The sequence below is a fragment of the Erythrolamprus reginae genome, chromosome 4 (genome assembly GCF_031021105.1).
Source record: "Erythrolamprus reginae isolate rEryReg1 chromosome 4, rEryReg1.hap1, whole genome shotgun sequence".
Classification (NCBI taxonomy): Eukaryota; Metazoa; Chordata; class Lepidosauria; order Squamata; family Dipsadidae; genus Erythrolamprus; species Erythrolamprus reginae.
Genome location: NC_091953.1, coordinates 64099977 through 64118790, shown reverse-complemented (window position 1 = coordinate 64118790; position 18814 = coordinate 64099977). Strand labels below are relative to the sequence as shown.

Genomic DNA, 18814 nt, shown 5'->3' with positions numbered 1-18814 from the left:
GATTATTACTCACCATGTTTATTTATTAAAATTTATTTTAAAAAATGTTTTTTAAAGGCAGACAAAAGTCTGACAATGACATATGACGTCATCGGGTGGGAAAAACCGTGTTATAGGGTAAAAAACCGTGAAGTATTTTTTAATTAATATTTTTGAAAAACTGTGGTATAGACGTTCCGCGAAGTTCGAACCCGCGAAAATCGAGGGAACACTGTACTCAATTATGCCTTGGCATAAATTTCGGCTTTACATGCCGCACTTTCAAAAGGTGCACTTGCGCCCTTGGACTTCTGGATTGTCTGATTTTCAAGGGAAAACTATTCCTGTTGTGGGTTGTTTTGATGTACCAATTTCTTGTAAAAGGTTTCAAAGGAATTTGCCCCTTATTGTGGTTGACAGCCCCAAGGACACCTTGCTTGGCTTAGAGTGGTTTAATCCCCTGGGCATGAGCGTCACGAGCATACATGCCCTCGATGTCTCACACCCGTCCCCTCTCTTGCTTGAGAAAGAATTTCCAGAGGTTTTTGAGCCCGGTCTTGGCACCTACAAAGGGACGTCCATTTCCTTTAACCTCGACCCATCGGTCGCTCCTATCTGCCTTAAACCCCGCCGTGTCCCTCTCCCCTTATTACCTAAAGTGGATGAGGAAATCGATAAATTTATTGCCCAGGGAATCCTTGTTCCCACTGATCATGCCAAGTGGGAGACCCCTATTGTCCTCCCCCTTAAACCCGACAGCTCAGTCCGCAAATGTGCAGATTGTAAAGCCACCATTAAAAAGCCCTTGCAACACAATGCCTACCCAATCCCCATCGTGCAACATTTATTGCACACCTTGGGCAGTGGCTCCATTTTTGCAAAAATTGACCTTGCACAGGCTTACCAGCAGTTGCCCATAGACGCACTCACTGCTGAAGCCCAGACCATTGTCACCTATAGAGGGGCTTTTAAATGTACCAGATTGCAGTTTGGCGTCTCCACCGCCCCAGGTATATTCCAGAGCCTAATGGAACGCCTCCTTAATAAAATTCCTGGCATGGTGCCCTACTTTGATGATGTCCTAATCTCCGCCCATTCGGAATCCCAACTGTGGGACAGGGTTCACGCCGTCCTTAATAAATTTAAAGAAACCGGGCTGTGCATAAAACCCAACAAATGCTCTTGGGCAGTCCCAAGCGTAGAATTCTTAGGATTCCAAATAGATAAATCTGGCATCCGTTCGAGACTCTAAAATAACTGCCATCCAAAATGCCTCCACCCCAAAAAACAAAACGGATTTACAAGCATTCCTTGGCTTGCTAAATTTTTACTCCGTGTTTCTTAAACAGAAAGCTATGGTGGCGGAACCTCTGCATCGCCTTCTTAAGAAAGGTGCAACCTAGACGTGGGGACCCACTGAGCAACTCGCCTTTCAATCCATTAAAAATTTACTTTCATCTGAGATGAAAGTGCAATATAATATTACTATGCCTGTTACCCTGACCTGCGACGCTTCCCCTTTCGGCTTAGGAGCTGTCCTAAGCCACTTTCCCTGATGGTACCGACGCTCCTATTGCCTTTTACTCTAAAACGCTTTCCCCTGCAGAAAGGAACTACTCGTAACTAGACAAGGAGGCTCTAGACAAGGAGGCTCTAGCTTTGACATCAAGGAGATGTCCTTCCTGGCCGGCCGAAACGTGGAGTCCAGGAAGGACACCTTTGTGACGTCAAAGCTCCGCCCCTGGAATTCCCTATTGGGATTCCCCACCTCCGTTTGAGCCTCCACGCTGACAGCTCCACGGCTCCTCTGGCAAGGTGACAGCCGGGCGGAGGCGCTTCTCGGCGGCCTCCCGAACCCGAACCCGAACGCCAAACCCGAACTTTTGCCGAATTTCCGGGTTCGACATTCAGGAGAATGCCGAGAAACCCCCCAGCTGTTTCACAAGGTGACAGCCGAGCGGCGGCACTTTTCAAGTAGTCTCCTGAACCTGAACTTTTGCCGAACTTCCAGGTTTGGCGTTCACGGCGGCAGGTTCGTAAGGCGAAAAAAGTTTGTAAGAAGAGGCAAAAAAATTCCAAACCCCGGGTTCGTATCTCAAGAAGTTTGTATGATGAGGGGTACATATCACGAGGTACTACTGTACTCTGTGTGTGTATGTATGTATGTATATACACACACACACCATATTTTTCGGTGTATAAGAGGCACCTTTTTACTGAAAAAAAGTGCTTTAAAAACCGGGTGCGTCTTATATATCGAATGCTAATGAGCCCCACCCCACCCCACTCCCACCCCCAGCAGCCCTTGGCAGGAGGCAGGCATCTTGGCCCTGGGGATGGCCAGGGTGAGCAAAACATTTCCCCCCCCCACTGACACAGGAGTGGGACGGCTGGGAGGAGAGGAATCTTTGTGCCAGGAGGGAGGAGCAAAGGGGAAGTTGGGAAAAAAAGGGGCAGAGCCGTGAGGATTTTGTCTGATGCATTTTGAGGAAGTTCGTTCCACTCACAAAATTCCTTTCAGGGTATTTGGCATCAAATGGCATCTTTTCTTCCCTAATACAGAGGTAGTGAAACGGCAGGAAAGTGTAACTTTGGGGTAGGAATAAGTTAGACTGAATCAAAAACTGTTTGTCTATGTTCACAAAAAAGTAGGACTGCAAATAGCAGGTATGAATTGCGACTCCAACTACAGAAGGAGCGTCTCTATCTCTTGGGGTGGATGGGTGAAGGAAAGAGCTAGGGCTGATTCATGGGGGGGAGGAGCAAATGCTTCGTCAGCCAGTAGTTGCAGCTGCAAACTTGACTTCCTGCTCCTCAGTTGCCATTCTGAGCTTGTGGTTTTAATTGTGACCAATCATTCCGCTGCTAGGTTCACATAGAGCAGGGGTAGGCAAAGTTGGCTCTTCTATGACATGTGGACTTCAACTCCCAGAATTACTGAGCTAGCATGCCTACCCCTGACATAGAGATACTGAAGTGTCTGCCTAGTTAAGCTTAGTAACAGCCGGCTGCTTAGAGCTGTGCGATAGGCGTCCCTATCCAAGGTGCTGATTGGACGCGTATACCCGGATACATTGTTAAGCGGGAAAGTTACTTGTTTGGGATTGATTTCTGCCTCAGACTGCCTGCTGTATAAAAGGCTGTATTCTGTGTTATTTCTTAAGCCTGTACCTGCCTGCCTTGGCATGTTGAACCGTAATAAAGAGATGTTTAAATAAGGCCTTCCACTATTATACTGGCGATGAGGGTTCGAGCCTTTTTGTCACGGAATTCAGTAGACAATTAGTGACAGTAAGTGAGGATGTCCCTACAGCTTACTTTTCCCCCTTTTGACCTGCAAGGGGAGACGTGGGACTCATATGTCGCCCGTTTTGACTGCTTCTTGATCTCCAATGGCTACACGGAGATTTCTGGGGATAGAAAGAGGTCCTATTTTCTCGGGTTCTGTGGTCCCGAAATGTTTGAGACTGCTCGGGCTTTATTTGCCCCTGTCTCCATCCACGATATTCCTTGGCAAGACTTTTTAACGACCTTGCAGGATCACTATGCCCCAGCCCCTTCCTGGTGCGTGCGGCGCTATAAATTCTACCAAAGGAACCAAGCTGAAGGGGAGTCAATTAATGACTTTGTGGCCGCTCTCCGCCGAGCGGCATTATACTGTGAATTTACAGATTTAAATGACTATTTGCTAGACAGACTGGTGTTTGGAGTGAGGGACGGTCGCCTCAAGTGTCGTCTCTTGGTCACCCGAGACTTGACATTTCAGACAGCATTGGCGGAGGCTCGCGCTTTCGAGCTGTCTACGCAATCTTTGGCTGCAATGGACAGCACCGTTAATGTCACTCAACAGGTGCCTGTGTTACCTGTCAAGCCAAAGGTTTCCCTTGCTGAAGATGACAATTTAGGGGCAGAGGAGGGAGAAGTTTGCCGGCTGGCGGCGGCTCGCAGCCGGGATGTGCCTGCCGCACGCCCCCGTCCCCCTGTGTCGCCCTGTTGGGGGTGCGGGGGCAATCATTTTCGCTCAAATTGCCCTTTTCGGGACGCGGCGTGCCGGCGCTGCGGTGCTAAAGGCCACATTGCCAGGGTCTGCCGATTTCGCAAATCCCCAAGGGATCAGAGGGATTTCCAGAACTTCACTCCCCGATGGCAACGGAAATTTTCCTCGAACCGTAGGGAGGATTGCAATGCTGTTTACAGCCATCCACGTCCTGCAAGTACCTATGTCAAGGAGACGTCTAACTTCGTGGAGAAAATTTCAGTGGAAGTTCAGCTAGACAGATCGCGTTGCCAGGTGCAAGTGGACACCGGCTCTGCTCATTCGCTAGTCGCATGGGCCACCTTAAAGCGCTGTTTTCCCAGCCTGAGCAAAAGTCGTTTGCTGCCTTGGTCTTTGAATTTGAGGGACTACCAGGGAGCGCAGATTCCAGTTCTGGGCGAGGGTCGTTTTGCAGTCCGCTTCAAGGTTTTCGTGGGCCGATTGCCACTGATTGTGGTGAATGGACCATTTTCCAATTTACTGGGACTGGACTGGTTCGAGGCGTTGGGACTCTCTGTTCGGGGGGTGAACACTGTTAAGGAAAATGCCGGGTTTGAGCAATTGGCTAAGGAATTTCCTACAGTCTTTGACGGAAATCTGGGTTGTTATACGGGAACCCCAATTTCTTTTAGTTTAAATCCCCAAGTACCGGCGGTGCGTTTGAAAGTCCGCCGAGTTCCCATTCCCCTCAGGCCAAAGGTGGATGCGGAGCTGGACAGACTGATAGCTCAAGGGGTTTTAGAGCCGGTGGATCAGGCCGTTTGGGAAACCCCGGTCGTGATTGCCTTTAAAGGGGATGGGGGAATCAGATTGTGTGGGGACTATAAGTACTCTGTTAACAAAGCGTTGGCCCACCATTCCTACCCTTTGCCCGTAGTGCAGCAATTACTGCATACTCTAGGAAATGGTAAGGTATTTGCTAAGCTTGATCTCTCTCAAGCATACCAGCAGCTCCCCGTCGACCCCCAGACCGCGGAAGCCCAGTCCATTATTACCCACCAGGGGGTGTTCAGGTGTCACCGGTTGCAGTTCAGGGTTTCAATCGCCCCAGGGATCTTCCAGGGATTGATGGAAAGATTGTTATATGGGCTGGAAGGAACGGTGCCATATTTCGATGACGTTCTAGTGTCGGGGAGTTCCGAGGAGGAATTAATGATAAGGGTCAGAAAGGTATTGTCAAAATTCCGAGAGGCCGGTTTAAAACTGAAGTCGAAGAAATGTGTGTTTGGGGTTCCAAAGGTGGAATTCCTAGGGCTTACTGTGGATAGGGAGGGAATCCATCCTACCCCTGAAAAGACACGGGCGATCAGGGATGCCCCTAGGCCACAGTCCAAGGCTGAACTCCAGGCCTTTTTAGGTCTTCTGAATTTTTATGCAGTTTTTATCCCGCATAAGGCATCGGTGGCTGAACCTTTACACCGATTGCTGGACAAGCATACGAATTGGCATTGGGGTGAAAGAGAGGAGGTCGCGTTTGAAGGGGTAAAAAAAATACTCACCTCCAATAGTGTTCTGGCCCATTACTCACCTGGGCTGCCATTGGTTCTCACATGTGATGCTTCTCAGTATGGGGTGGGGGTAGTTTTGAGCCATCGGTTACCTAACGGGGCAGAGGCCCCCTTGGCATTTTTTTCCCGCACTTCGGCCAAGGCAGAGAGAAACTATGGGCATATTGATAAGGAGGCGCTCGCTCTTATAGCGGGGGTCCACCGCTTTCACGACTACTTGTACGGAAGGCAGTTTGAGTTAGTGACCGATCACCAGCCATTATTAGGGTTATTATCTGGCAGCCGCCAAAGTCCCGTAGTTTTGTCTCCACGCATGTCGCGATGGATTGTGTTTTTGGCAAATTAGAGTTACTCCTTGTCCTACAAGTCTGGGCGACACATTGCACACGCAGATGCTCTTAGTAGGTGCCCTTTGGCAGATGTTTTAATAGACCCCGCACCAGCATGTTCTGTTTTAGCCCTATCTGAGGGACCCCTCATTTTGTCTGCAGCCGATGTGGCAAGGGAGACAGGGTGGGATCTGACGTTAGAACAGGTAAGACAGTGGGTCCTTCGGGGATGGCCAGTTTCAGCCCTGGCCGAAGTCTTTGTCCCTTTCTTCTGTTGTCGGAACGAATTCTCTGTGGAGAAGGGAATCCTGCTTAGGGGGAGCAGGGTAGTAATACCTGGTAGGTTGCGCAGCCAGGTGTTGGCGTTGCTCCACAAGGGTCACCCTGGCATGGTGCGCATGAAGGGGTTGGCACGAGATTATGTATGGTGGCCAGGTTTAGATAGAGAAGTGGAGCAGCGGGGTATCGGCTTGTGGGGTTTGTCAGGAGAACAGATCTTTCCCCCCCCCCGGGCGGAGCCACTGGCATGGGAGCCACCTTCTGGACCCTGGGCTCGCTTGCATATTGATTTAGCTGGCCCCTTCATGGGGCAGACATTCTTAATAGTTGTGAATGCCCATTCCAAATGGGTGGAAGTCGCCCATCTGAAATCCAGTCAGTCTCAGGCCATAATTGACACTTTGATGACCCTGTTTGCCATGCATGGCTTCCCTGACCTCTTAGTCTCTGATAACGGACCGCAGTTTACATCAGTGCTGTTCGAGTCATTCCTAGCGTCCGTTGGCATCCGACACGCTTTGACCTCGCCTTGGCATCCGGCCAGTAATGGTCAGGCAGAACGGGCAGTGCGCTCGGTTAAGGAGGCCCTAAAGAAAATGCCACAAGGGTCATGGCAGCAGAAGTTGGCGGATTTGTTAATGGCACAACACTCCACCCCCTGTGTGGCCACAGGGAGGACCCCGGCTGAACTATTAATGGGCCGCAAGTTGAGGATTGTTTTGGATCGGCTGCACCCCTGGTATTCCCAAACCGTGCCATGGCCGGAACCGCCGGCGAGAGGGGTAAAAGTGGGAGATGCAGTGTTTGCACGGTCATACTCGGAGGGGCAAAGATGGGAAAAAGGAACAGCAAGCCGGGAGCTGGGGCCATGATCGTTTGAAATCGAGTTAAGCGATGTCCGCTTATGGAAAAGACACCTGGACCAGATCCGCCTAAATAGAGGGGGTGGTCCAGACCAGAATATGGACCACGACCTCCCAGAGTTTGCCCACAGGGAGACAATCATTATAGCCCGGAAATCCGAGGAGCCAGTATTGGCTGAGTGCCAGGAGGCAGAGTTCGTTCCGACTCCGAATTTGGAACCGCCTACAGACATCGGGGTTGAGCGTTCCACAGAGCCACGGCACTCCGGGAGAACATGTCGCAAACCTGCTTATTTAAAGGATTACGTTTGTATCAGCGAAAGGGGTAGGAGTGAAGTGTCTGCCTAGTTAAGCTTAGTAACAGCCGGCTGCTTAGAGCCGTGCGATAGGCGTCCCTATCCAAGGTGCTGATTGGACGCATATACCCGGATACATTGTTAAGCGGGAAAGTTACTTGTTTGGGATTGGTTTCTGCCTCAGACTGCCTGCTGTATAAAAGGCTGTATTCTGTGTTATTTCTTAAGCCTGTACCTGCCTGCCTTGGCATGTTGAACCGTAATAAAGAGATGTTTAAATAAGGCCTTCAACTATTATAGATACTGTGAGAGTTTTATTTCAGAGAAGCAATGCTTGTCTGTGCTGCATTTGTTTCTTACTTCAGGGATCAGCTTGGAAAATAATAAAATTCTTAGATTGCCATGTTTTTTTCTTCTTCTTCCCTTCTTCTCTGCTCAGAAAACAGAGAGAAAACAGCCCAGTTGGGGAGGGGGATGAAGTGGATGCTCTATTGACCTTTAGATGGTTTTCCTTGCTAGATTATGGATAAAAGGACAAATAAATCAGCAGGAAAGAAGAAGAAAAAAACATACAGTAGAACCCCGACTTACGAAATCAATTGGTTCCGGAAGGAGGCTCGTACGTCGAAAAGCTCGTATGTCGAAACATTGTTTCCCAGAGGAAACAATGGAAAAGCGATTAATGCGTGCAAGCCCGGGGAAGTTCGCCAGGAGTCAGCGGAGAAGCGGCGCGCCTGTTTTAAAAGATCGGAGCCGGCCTGGGGGGGCTTTCCAGCAACCCCTGAGCCCCCAACCCGGGCTCGGGGGTTGCTGGAAAGCCCCCCCAGGCCGGCTCCGATCTTTTAAAACAGGCGCGCCGCTTCTCCGCTGACTCCTAAAGCGGGGACGTTCGCCAGGAGTCAGCGGAGAAGCCGCACGCCTGTTTTAAAAGATCGGAGCCGGCCTGGGGGGGCTTTCCAGCAACCCTCGAGCCTGGGTTGGGGGCTCGGGGGTTGCTGGAAAGCCCCCCCAGGCCGGCTCTGATCTTTTAAAACAGGCGCGCGGCTTCTCCGCTGACTCCTAAAGCGGGGAAGTTCGCCAGGAGTCAGCGGAGAAGCCGCGCGCCTGTTTTAAAAGATCGGAGCCGGCCTGGGGGGGCTTTCCAGCAACCGTCGAGCCCCCAACCCGGGCTCGGGGGTTGCTGGAAAGCCCCCCCAGGCCGGCTCCGATCTTTTAAAAAAGGAGCGCGGCTTCTCCGTTGACTCCTAAAGCGGGGAAGTTCGCCAGGAGTCAGCGGAGAAGCCGCGCGCCTGTTTTAAAAGATCGGAGCTTGGGGGGGCTTTCCAGCAACCCCCGAGCCCCCAACCCGGGCTCGGGGGTTGCTGGAAAGTCCCCCCAGGCCGGCTCCGATCTTTTAAAACAGGCGCGCCGCTTCTCCGCTGACTCCTAAAGCGGGGAAGTTCGCCAGGAGTCAGCGGAGAAGTCGCACGCCTGTTTTAAAAGATCGGAGCCGGCCTGGGGGGGCTTTCCAGCAACCCCCGAGCCCCCAACCCAGGCTCGGGGGTTGCTGGAAAGCCCCCCCAGGCCGGCTCCGATCTTTTAAAACAGGCGTGCGGCTTCTCCGCTGACTCCTAAAGTGGGGAAGTTTGCCAGGAGTCAGCGGAGAAGCCGCACGCCTGTTTTAAAAGATCGGAGCCGGCCTGGGGGGGCTTTCCAGCAACCCCCGAGCCCCCAACCCGGGCTCGGGGGTTGCTGGAAAGCCCCCCCAGGCTGGCTCCGATCTTTTAAAACAGGCGCGCGGCTTCTCCGCTGACTCCTAAAGCGGGGAAGTTCGCCAGGAGTCAGCGGAGAAGCGGCGCGCCTGTTTTAAAAGATCGGAGTCGGCCTGGGGGGGCTTTCCAGCAACCCCCGAGCCCACAACCCGGGCTCGGGGGTTGCTGGAAAGCCCCCCCAGGCCGGCTCCGATCTTTTAAAACAGGCACGCCGCTTCTCCGCTGACTCCTAAAGCGGGGAAGTTCGCCAGGAGTCCGCGGAGAAGCCTCGCGCCTGTTTTAAAAGATCGGAGCCAGCCTGGGGGGGCTTTCCAGCAACCCCCGAGCCCACAACCCGGGCTCGGGGGTTGCTGGAAAGCCCCCCCAGGCCGGCTCCGATCTTTTAAAACAGGCGCGCGGCTTCTCTGCTAACTCCTAAAGCGGGGAAGTTCGCCAGGAGTCAGCGGAGAAGCCGCGCGCCTGTTTTAAAAGATCGGTGCCGGCCTGGGGGGGCTTTCTAGCAACCCTCGAGCCCCCAACCCGGGCTCGGGGGTTGCTGGAAAGCCCCCCCAGGCCGGCTCCGATCTTTTAAAACAGGCGCGCGGCTTCTCCACTGACTCCTAAAGCGGGGAAGTTCGCCAGGAGTCAGCGGAGAAGCCGCACGCCTGTTTTAAAAGATCGGAGCCGGCCTGGGGGGGCTTTCCAGCAACCCCCGAGCCCCCAACCCGGGCTCGGGGGTTGCTGGAAAGCCCCCCCAGGCCGGCTCCGATCTTTTAAAAAAGGAGCGCGGCTTCTCCGCTGACTCCTAAAGCAGGGAAGTTCGCCAGGAGTCAGCGGAGAAGCCGCGCGCCTGTTTTAAAAGATCGGAGCCTGGGGGGGCTTTCCAGCAACCCCCGAGCCCCCAACCCGGGCTCAGGGGTTGCTGGAAAGCCCCCCCAGGCCGGCTCCGATCTTTTAAAACAGGCGCGCCGCTTCTCCGCTGACTCCTAAAGCGGGGAAGTTCGCCAGGAGTCAGCGGAGAAGCCGCACGCCTGTTTTAAAAGATCGGAGCCGGCCTGGGGGGGCTTTCCAGCAACCCCCGAGCCCCCAACCCAGGCTCGGGGGTTGCTGGAAAGCCCCCCCAGGCCGGCTCCGATCTTTTAAAACAGGCGCGCGGCTTCTCCACTGACTCCTAAAGCGGGGAAGTTCACCAGGAGTCAGTGGAGAAGCGGCGCGGCTGTTTTAAAAGATCGGAGCCGGCCTGGGGGGGCTTTCCAGCAACCCCCGAGCCCGGGTTGGGGGCTCGGGGGTTGCTGGAAAGCCCCCCCAGGCCGGCTCCGATCTTTTAAAACAGCTGCGCCGCTTCTCCGCTGACTCTTGAAGCGGGGAATTTCCTGAAAGGGACGGAGAAAGCCCTCTCTCGCAGCGAAAGCGCTCCCAGCCAGGGGGCTGCGAGAGAGGGCTTTCTCCGTCCCTTTCAGGAAAGCGTGCCGCGCCCCTCTCGCAGCCCCCAAGAAGGGGTTTTTTGCTTTTTTTCCCCCCGCCTCACAGGAGAGAGAGAGAGCAGCGCCCTGTCAGTTCCGAGCTGTGAGAGGGGCGCGGCGCGCTTTCATGAAAGGGACGGAGAAAGCCCTCTCTCACAGCCCCCTGGCTGGGAGCGCTTTCGCTGCGAGAGAGGGCTTTCTCCGTCCCTTTCAGGAAAGCGTTCAGATCCCCCCACCCCCAGCAGAAGCCAAGGACCCGCAGAGTGGGGCGGCAGGGGAGGGGACCGCCTCTCCACTCACCAAGTGCCGGGATACGAGCTGAGAAGAGCCAGGCTGGTTTGCTTTCCTTCCTTCCCGCGCTGATGCAGAGCAAAGTGTCACACCCCCCTGACGCTTTTGGCAGCAAAAGAGCCCAGCGTTGCTTCGGAAGCCACCGAAAGCGCCAGGGGGGCCTGACGCTTTGCTCTGCATCAGCGCCGGAAGGAAGGAAAGCAAACCAGCCCGGCTCTTCTCAGCTCGTATCCCGGATTTGAGCTCGGGAGACGAACAGAAATGTCTCTCCCCTCCCAGCTCTTATCTCGAGTAGCTCGTAAGTAGAGCTGCTCGTATGTCGAGGTTCCACTGTATCTATCTATATCTATCTATCTATCTATCTATCTATCTATCCAAATATTTTTTCTGCGTGAACATATATATATACATATACATACATACATATATATATACAAATTTTCCTTGGCTCAACTGATAAAAATGAGTAGAACCTATGGCCTAGTGATTAGAACCTTTAACCCAGGTTTGAATCCGATGACGGTATGGCTAGCTGAGGAGAGCTAAAAAGCTCGAAATAAATCTATCCTGGCCTCCCTCTATTTCTTTATCAGTTTTTTACAAATTTGAATATGTATGTACAGTGTTCCCTCGATTTTCGCGAGGGATGCGTTCCGAGACCGCCCGCGAAAGTCGAATTTCCGCGAAGTAGAGATGCGGAAGTAAATACACTATTTTTGGCTATGAATAGTATCACAAGCCTTCCCTTAACACTTTAAACCCCTAAATTACCATTTCCCATTCCCTTAGCAACCATTTAGATTATTACTCACCCTGTTTATTTATTAAAGTTTATTAAAAAAATATTTATTAAAGGCGGACGAAAGTTTGGCAATGACGTATGATGTCATCGGGCGGGAAAAACCGTGGTATAGGGAAAAAAAACAGCAAAGTATTTTTTAATTAATATTTTTGAAAAACCGTGGTATAGCCATTTCACGAAGTTCGAACCTGCGAAAATCGAGGGACCACTGTATGTATGTATGTAGGTAGTATATATTAAGCTAGATATATTAAGCTAGCATGTAGACCTACTGCTATCATCTCCAATTTTCCCCATGACAAGAAACCTGTGATTGTAATTTGGTCTGAGTGAGAGCAACTGCTCCAAAAATCACCCATGCCTAATTGACAATATAAAATACAATCTGGACCAGGGGTGAGTTCTAGATTACCTTACCACTGGTTCGCTTCCTCCCGTGCCACGTGGCTGTGCATGCATTGTGCGCTGTGCAGGCCTTGTGCACACATGAGCAGTGCCAAAAACATTTTTTTTTTAAAGTCAAAAGCAAGATGGCAGCACATGCACAGAAGCAAAATCCAGGAAACCCCCCCCCCCCATCATCCCCCCTCCCCCCAAAAAGATGGCAGCATCCTCGGACCAGCCCTGACAAAACCAACTCTGTGATGTTGCCACTGGTTTACTATGGGTTGTATAGAACTGTTGGGAACCAAGAGGAAGCGCCTTTTGATCCAGGCATATGGCATAGCAGTACCTTTTTGAACCTTTTATTTGGAGAACACTCCATTTTTCTGGATTTCTTCAGGCAAACTTTGTAGCGTCTATGCAGTATAAAATGATCTGGAATAAAAACATCGTTAGTTCATAAAATATGCCGTCATGCTTGGCAATGATATCAGTGACATCCTCGTTTGATTCTTAGGATTCTGTGGTTTTGATGTCCACTTTTAACTGCTTTTATCAGTAGTTAATTATAATTTAGAAAGTATGCTAGTGGAGTAATTTGCATACACAAAGCATTAAATAAATACCTGTCAATAATTTTGGCATAAACAGTGCACTGCCTCAAACTTTTTTTTTTTTTTTTTAAAGAGGCCTGTTGGTAACCTGTTGAAAACTGGATTCTCTTCAGTAAAAGCATAGTTGTTGAAATAGCAGCTACAAGCCACAACACAAGGTTTTTAAAGATTGTCTTTAGAAGTGCTAGTGACAGCTTCCCCTTCTTACAATTAAACACCAGGCAATTAATTTAATGGCAGCAAGCATCCTCAGACATAGAATTTATATGAGATTATACAACGGCATACAAATCCAATAAATAAAATAAATAAATGTTCAAAGGGCTTGAATTTTTGCCTTCCTGCTAATTCCTTCCTTCCCTTGCTAATTCATTTACTTCCTCCAGCTCCCACCACTCCAAAAGTTAATTTGCCACTTTCAAGATCAAGCGGAAACTCTTAGGCAAAAACTTTTGCACATTTCATGCCAAGTAAGCTCCATCGCTGTGGCTTTTGATCTACAACTCTACCTTAGATCTTGTTCTGTGATATCAAGTTATTGTGGCTTATTGTGGTCAACTACAAAGGAAATGGGGGTATTAGTAAAAAGGAATGAGATGGGAGAATTTAGAGAAATAAAAGCAGCTTCCTAGGCTGGAAGGATGCAACAAAATGGACAATACAAAATTGGCATCAGTACATGGTGGATCATATTCAATTTGAGATTATGGATAAGAGGTTGAATTTGGCCAATGAAACCAAACTGCAGGAACTGATATGACAAAGGGACAAGGTAATGGTTTGTAGAATTTGAGACCAAGATATAAAGAATAAATTAGAATTACTTTATAATATGTAAATAGATATACAGTGGTACCTCTATCCAAGAACGCCTCTACTTAAGAACTTTTCTAGATAAGAACCGGGTGTTCAAGATTTTTTTGCCTCTTCTTAAGAACCATTTTCTACTTAAGAACCTGAGCCTGGAAAAATTTCCCAGGAAATTTGAGACCGGAACGAAGGCCTGGGTAGTTTCCTGCCATTCCTCCTTTAATCCCGGCCATCTCGGGCTTTTGTGGGCTGCCAGAGGAGCCTTTCGGTGGCACTTAAAAGGCTTTGGCAGTCCAGAGCTAACGAAGCATTTTCCTTTCCCTGGGCACTTGGAGAGGGAATAAATCTCTGCCAACAGCCAGAGAAAAGAAATGCACCTTTTGCTCTGGACAGTCCAGAGCAAATGGAGATTTTTCCTTTCTCTGGGCAATTGGAGAGAGAATTAAACCACTTCACTGTGGTGACTCCCTTGCACTGCCTCCCATACACCTGGCACAAGGTTGCCTCCCAGAGCATCTAGGTGGGTAAAGGGAAAAGGGGGCACTTTGCCCAGGCTGGATCAACTTGGCTTCAGCCAAACCGATGAGTCACCACAGTGAAGAAAAGGGGAGGGCTGGTAGCAGCAGCAGCTGCCTTTCAGTCAAAGGAGTGGGAGGTTCCCCCCTCTCACCCGCCTGGGTTTCTCTCTCTGGCCCAGTGTATGGGAAGCAGCCTAGCACCTGCTCCTCGCTGCCTCAGAGTCCCCCCTTTTTTTTAGCCTTAAAATTTTGGATTTTTAAAAATTTCTCTCACCTCACCTTCTTCCTTCAGCAGAGACTGTCCTCCTCTTCCCACCCAAATTCCGAGCTTTTATTACTTTCCTAATGGGCTTGCACACATTATTTGCTCTTACATTAATTCCTATGGGAAAAATTGCTTCTACTTACAAACTTTTCTACTTAACAACCTGGTCACAGAACGAATTAAGTTCTTAAGCAGAGGTGCCACTGTATTGCTCTTAAGTTAAAATGGTATATAGAAAATACGCCCCCATCTTGGTGGAGGGGTATGAATGTTGTTTGGGGGTGGGAACTTTGAGCACTGAGCACATTACTATAAAAATTCAATTTAAAAAATATAAGTTAATGTGACATATGAAGCAAGCCCTGGTTTGACAAGACCCGCAGCTCGCCCAGGAGCCCTTTTTACAACGTGCAAAGTGGTGGCATTACTTCAGTCTCGTTCCTGACGCGCAAAAGATTCTCTGAACACCCCAGTGGGGAAAATCCAGCAAACTTCGGGACCCTCCCTCACTTAATATTCACACACTCCGAGGCGTATTACGTCGGAACCCCTCCCTGCCCACCCACCCCCAAACTACCTAGATCAGGGGTAGGCAAAATTGGCTCTGCTATGACTTGTGGACTTCAACTCCCAGAATTCCTGAGCCAATCATGCTAGTTCAGGAATTCTGGGAATTGAAGCCCACACGTCATAGAAAAGCCGGTCGAATCCTCGGAGAAGGGTGGCATACAATTCTAATTAATAAACTTTGCCTATCCCTGACGTAGATAATTAGGGGTCCTCCGGCATTAAGTCTTTAATTCAAAGGTGGGACAGTGACGGGTGGTCGCCCCCGTGGCTCTGAGGGCTAGCGGAGTCCGGCGCAATTCTGCTACTGCACCTGGGCAGGGAGAGAAATAACGCGCATCTGCAGTGGCAGATTTGCGCTGGACTCCGCTAGCCCTCAGAGCCACCGGGGCGAGCATCCGTCCCACCTTAGCAGCCCACCTCTGCTTTAATTCCCTCCGCTGAAACGAACTGTATCCCGCCGGGAACGAGGCTGTCAACACCAGAAGTCGTGCAATTTCGAAATCCCTTTCCTACTGTACGCTCTCTTACCAGTCAGCCTCGGAGCTGGGAGCGTCGGAGGAGGCGATGCTTACCCACCGCTGCTCAGGCGAAGATTACGGGATGGGCGGCGATACAGGACGGATTCTATCCCTTTAAGTTTCTCGGCGAAGGGAAATCGAAACTCACTCTGGAAACGAAAGTCATCGCCAAATGTCGAGAAGGTTTCTTTTTTCTGTTTCCCGAGAAACAGCGCTCTCCCCCCTCCCTTCGAGGGCGCGTTTCATTTCGGACTGCTCCTGTTTTCCGACATTGTGTAGAAGGAACAAAAAAGGAATCGCAAAACTACTCCCCCACCGCCATCTCAGCTCCAATGGTAATCGCTTTCAAAAGGATTAGCAATAAATGATCCCATTCTTTGCTTTCCACGTGTTTGGTATTTTCAGTTTTAATAAGTTTTTATTCAATCTTTAAAATAATAAAGGGAACTACAAAAACAAAGGTGAAACACCTGAACATATTTATATTTTACATTTCTGTCATCGATATATATAGTCTTAGTGTATTCACATCAGCCTATCACAATTTAGACAACTAGACATAAGAACAGGTTTTTCTCTAAGGCTATCACACTGCTAAACAAATAATTTCCTCAACACTCAAACTATTTACTATATACTGTGAGGTCATGAAAGGTTCTTATAACTAGGTGTGAGAATAGGGCACTAAAACAAAGTAATTATTTTTTAAAGGTGATTTTCGAACTAGCTTCATAGTTGTTTATTGATTGCTAAATTGGGGACACATCCACAAGTCTCTAAAATGCAGCTTAAAGATGTTTCGGTAATCATTACTTAAGGTTATTTATTGCTTATTATACCTAATGATTCAGCCGTGCCTCCTTCTTACTTCATCACTGAGGTCCCCTCACTGCATATTCATTTGATGTGATGTTTCCCCTCTTCTCCCTACCCAATCCTTGCTTCTTTGACTTAAGATGCTTTGGCAGAAATTATGTTGAGTCAGAGCTGGCGTTGGTCCAGCTCCTCCTAGCAGTGGTTCTCAACCTTTCTAATGCCTCGACTTCTTAACCGCTCCTCATGTTGTGGTGACCCTCAACCATAAGCCTAGCACCAATTCTCCCAACAGAGCTTTAAGCCGATTGGCAGGAAGGTCACAGGGACACCCCCACTCTAAACGCCTGATTGGTTGGATTGTAAAAATATGTCCTAAGGCACCAGCTTTAGTTCCTAACACCATGGGAAATTTGTCTTTCCCCATGGTCTTAGTTGACGCCTGTGAAACAGTCATTTGACCACCCCAAAGAGATCCCATGTCCCAGGTTGAGAACCACTGTCCTAGTTGATTGCCACTGCAGTATATAAATCCATACTTTCTGGTCGTGGCAATTGCCTCTCAAATTTTCAAAAGTTTAAGTGGGGATTCCCTTGGCAAAAGTTGTTAAATTGTTCATTTAAAAAAATGCTATTTACAGTATATGAATTCAGAATAATACAAGTCTGCTATTTTCCAAAGTGGCCAGTGCTATCATTTTTACTGCATTAAGGCTAGGGAACAGCAGGGAAGTCAAGCTCTAAAAAAAAGGGGGGGGTGTGTGTGTCTATCTGTCACTATTTATCAGCAGGCCAGTTATCAGCTGTTTTTAGACACAGCAGGTGTGGCTGAAGTGCCCCATGTGTTTGCACATAAAGCGACCAGTTTTGTGATTACGCATCCTTCGTGGTCAGCTCAGGGAGGAGAGTAACAGAGAGGAGAGATGGATGGAGGGAAGAGATCTGGTTCTCCTGTGCAGCATGGCTAACTAAACACCTGACCGTGCAGCTTGTGCGTGCGTGCACAAAAAAGAGAGATGAGAATGAGAAAAAGGGAAAAAGAGAGAAAAATGAGAAATTGATGGAGAGAATGAGAGGAAAGAGAGAAACAAATGCGAGAGATAGAATGAGAGGAAAAAGAGAGAGAATGAGGGGAAGAGGGGAAAAGGAGAGAGGAATGAGGGGAGGGAGAGGAAAAATACAAATGAGAGGGAAAGAGAAATGATAAAATGGGAATGAGGAAAAAGAGAAACAGAGAAGGGGATAAAAAAGAGAGCTGAAAGGAGAGAGGGAAGAGAAACAGAAAGAAAGGAAGAGGGAGAAAAAAAGAGAAAAATGAGGGCAAGAAAGAAACAGATAAGAGCGTGAAAAGAGAAGAAAAAGAGAGAAATGAGAAAATGGAAGAAGAAAATGAGAGGGGAGAAAGAAAAATTGAGACAGAAGGGGGCAAGAGAGAGAAATGAGAGAGTTGAGGGAGAGAATGAGAGAATGAGAGGGAAAAGATGGAGAGGGAGAGGGATGGAGAGAGAGAGAAAAACCCATTTCCCACAGAAAGCACCAGGAGCCCCAAAATCTGGGTAGGTGTGGCTGGGGGGGGGGGGTGCCATGTGACTGGAAGTTCTTTAGAATTGGCCATACCCACCTAAGTTTTGTGGGTTAGCTCCGGTGTTTTCTTTTCTGTGGGAAATGGGTCAAAATGGCTCTTTGAGTGTTTAAGGTTGCAGACCCCTGGCTAGAGAAACAGATATAGTGAGAAAGAGAAGAAGCAAATGAGTAAAAGAGAGAGTGAGGCAAAACAATAGAAAAAGTGATAAAATGTAAATGAGACCAAGGGCATCCAGAGTTTTTCCATCAAAGGACAAAAGCAGTGTTGCACTATTGCAATATAAACACTACGTATTGGATACACACATGCAATCTCAGTGCACATCAAAAGGGCAGAAATTGGTTGTCCTCCCAGCTGAGGCTAGAGCAACATCTCTCAGCTGTGGCTAGGGGGGCTTTTGCGCAAGTTTGTCTTGTCCACCAGTTGCGACCCTACGTAGACCAGGTAGGTTCTCCGGCTCCCATCTGCCAAACAGTGTTGACTGACTGGCCGTGGGGAAGGGCCTTCTCTGTGGTGGCTCCAACCCATTGGAATCAAATGCCTCCAGAGATCCATACTATCCCCACCCTACTGGTCTTCCAGAAAGCTGTTAAGACCTGGCTTTCTGGAAGGCCTGGGACTCAGAATAACTGAGTGTATGTATGGCTTTTTAAGGGTTATTTATGCATTGTATGCTATTTTCTGTTTTTATTGTTGTTAAATTTTATATTGCTTTTTAGCTGTTGCGATTGTTGTGAGCCACCCAGAGTCCTGTTGGAGCTGGGCGGCATATAAATATCACAAAATAAATAAATGAATAAACTTGCATTGCAACGGCACAATGCTTTCATTATTTGCCTTCCTTTGGGCTCCTCCTCCCAGATGCCTGTGTTGCATCTGACAAAGCACCAGAGAGACAGAATATGAGAGAAACAAAGGAATCCAAACAGTGAGAAAGAGCAAGTCAAGAGTGAGCAAAAGATACAGCCCTTCTTCTCCTTTTCCTGCAAGAAAGAGAAAGGTACTTTGTTGGATGGGATGGGATGCTTCATCATCTCATCAATGAAACTAGTAATGATTTGGGGGCAAATCAGCAAAGGCAAAAACCCTACACTTACCCTGAAGATCAGGTTCTGAGGGATGCTAAACCCTGAAGTCTACTGATCTGTTAAAAGTGCCCCT

General features: G+C 49.1%; 1 protein-coding gene across 2 annotated transcripts in view; it reads right to left on the bottom strand.

The window, feature by feature from the left end:
• Positions 1–15322, bottom strand: part of LOC139166649 (interferon-induced GTP-binding protein Mx2-like) — a 67393-nt gene extending 52071 nt beyond the window's left edge. For both annotated transcript variants that reach the window (XM_070750476.1, XM_070750477.1), the window contains exons 1-2: positions 15266–15322; positions 12310–12395 (exon numbers count right to left, since the gene is read on the bottom strand). In XM_070750476.1, coding sequence (XP_070606577.1) covers positions 12310–12342 — 33 coding nt within the window. In that variant the 5' untranslated portion in view covers positions 12343–12395; positions 15266–15322. The remainder of the gene's footprint in view (positions 1–12309; positions 12396–15265) is intronic.
• Positions 15323–18814: the final 3492 nt, after the last annotated feature.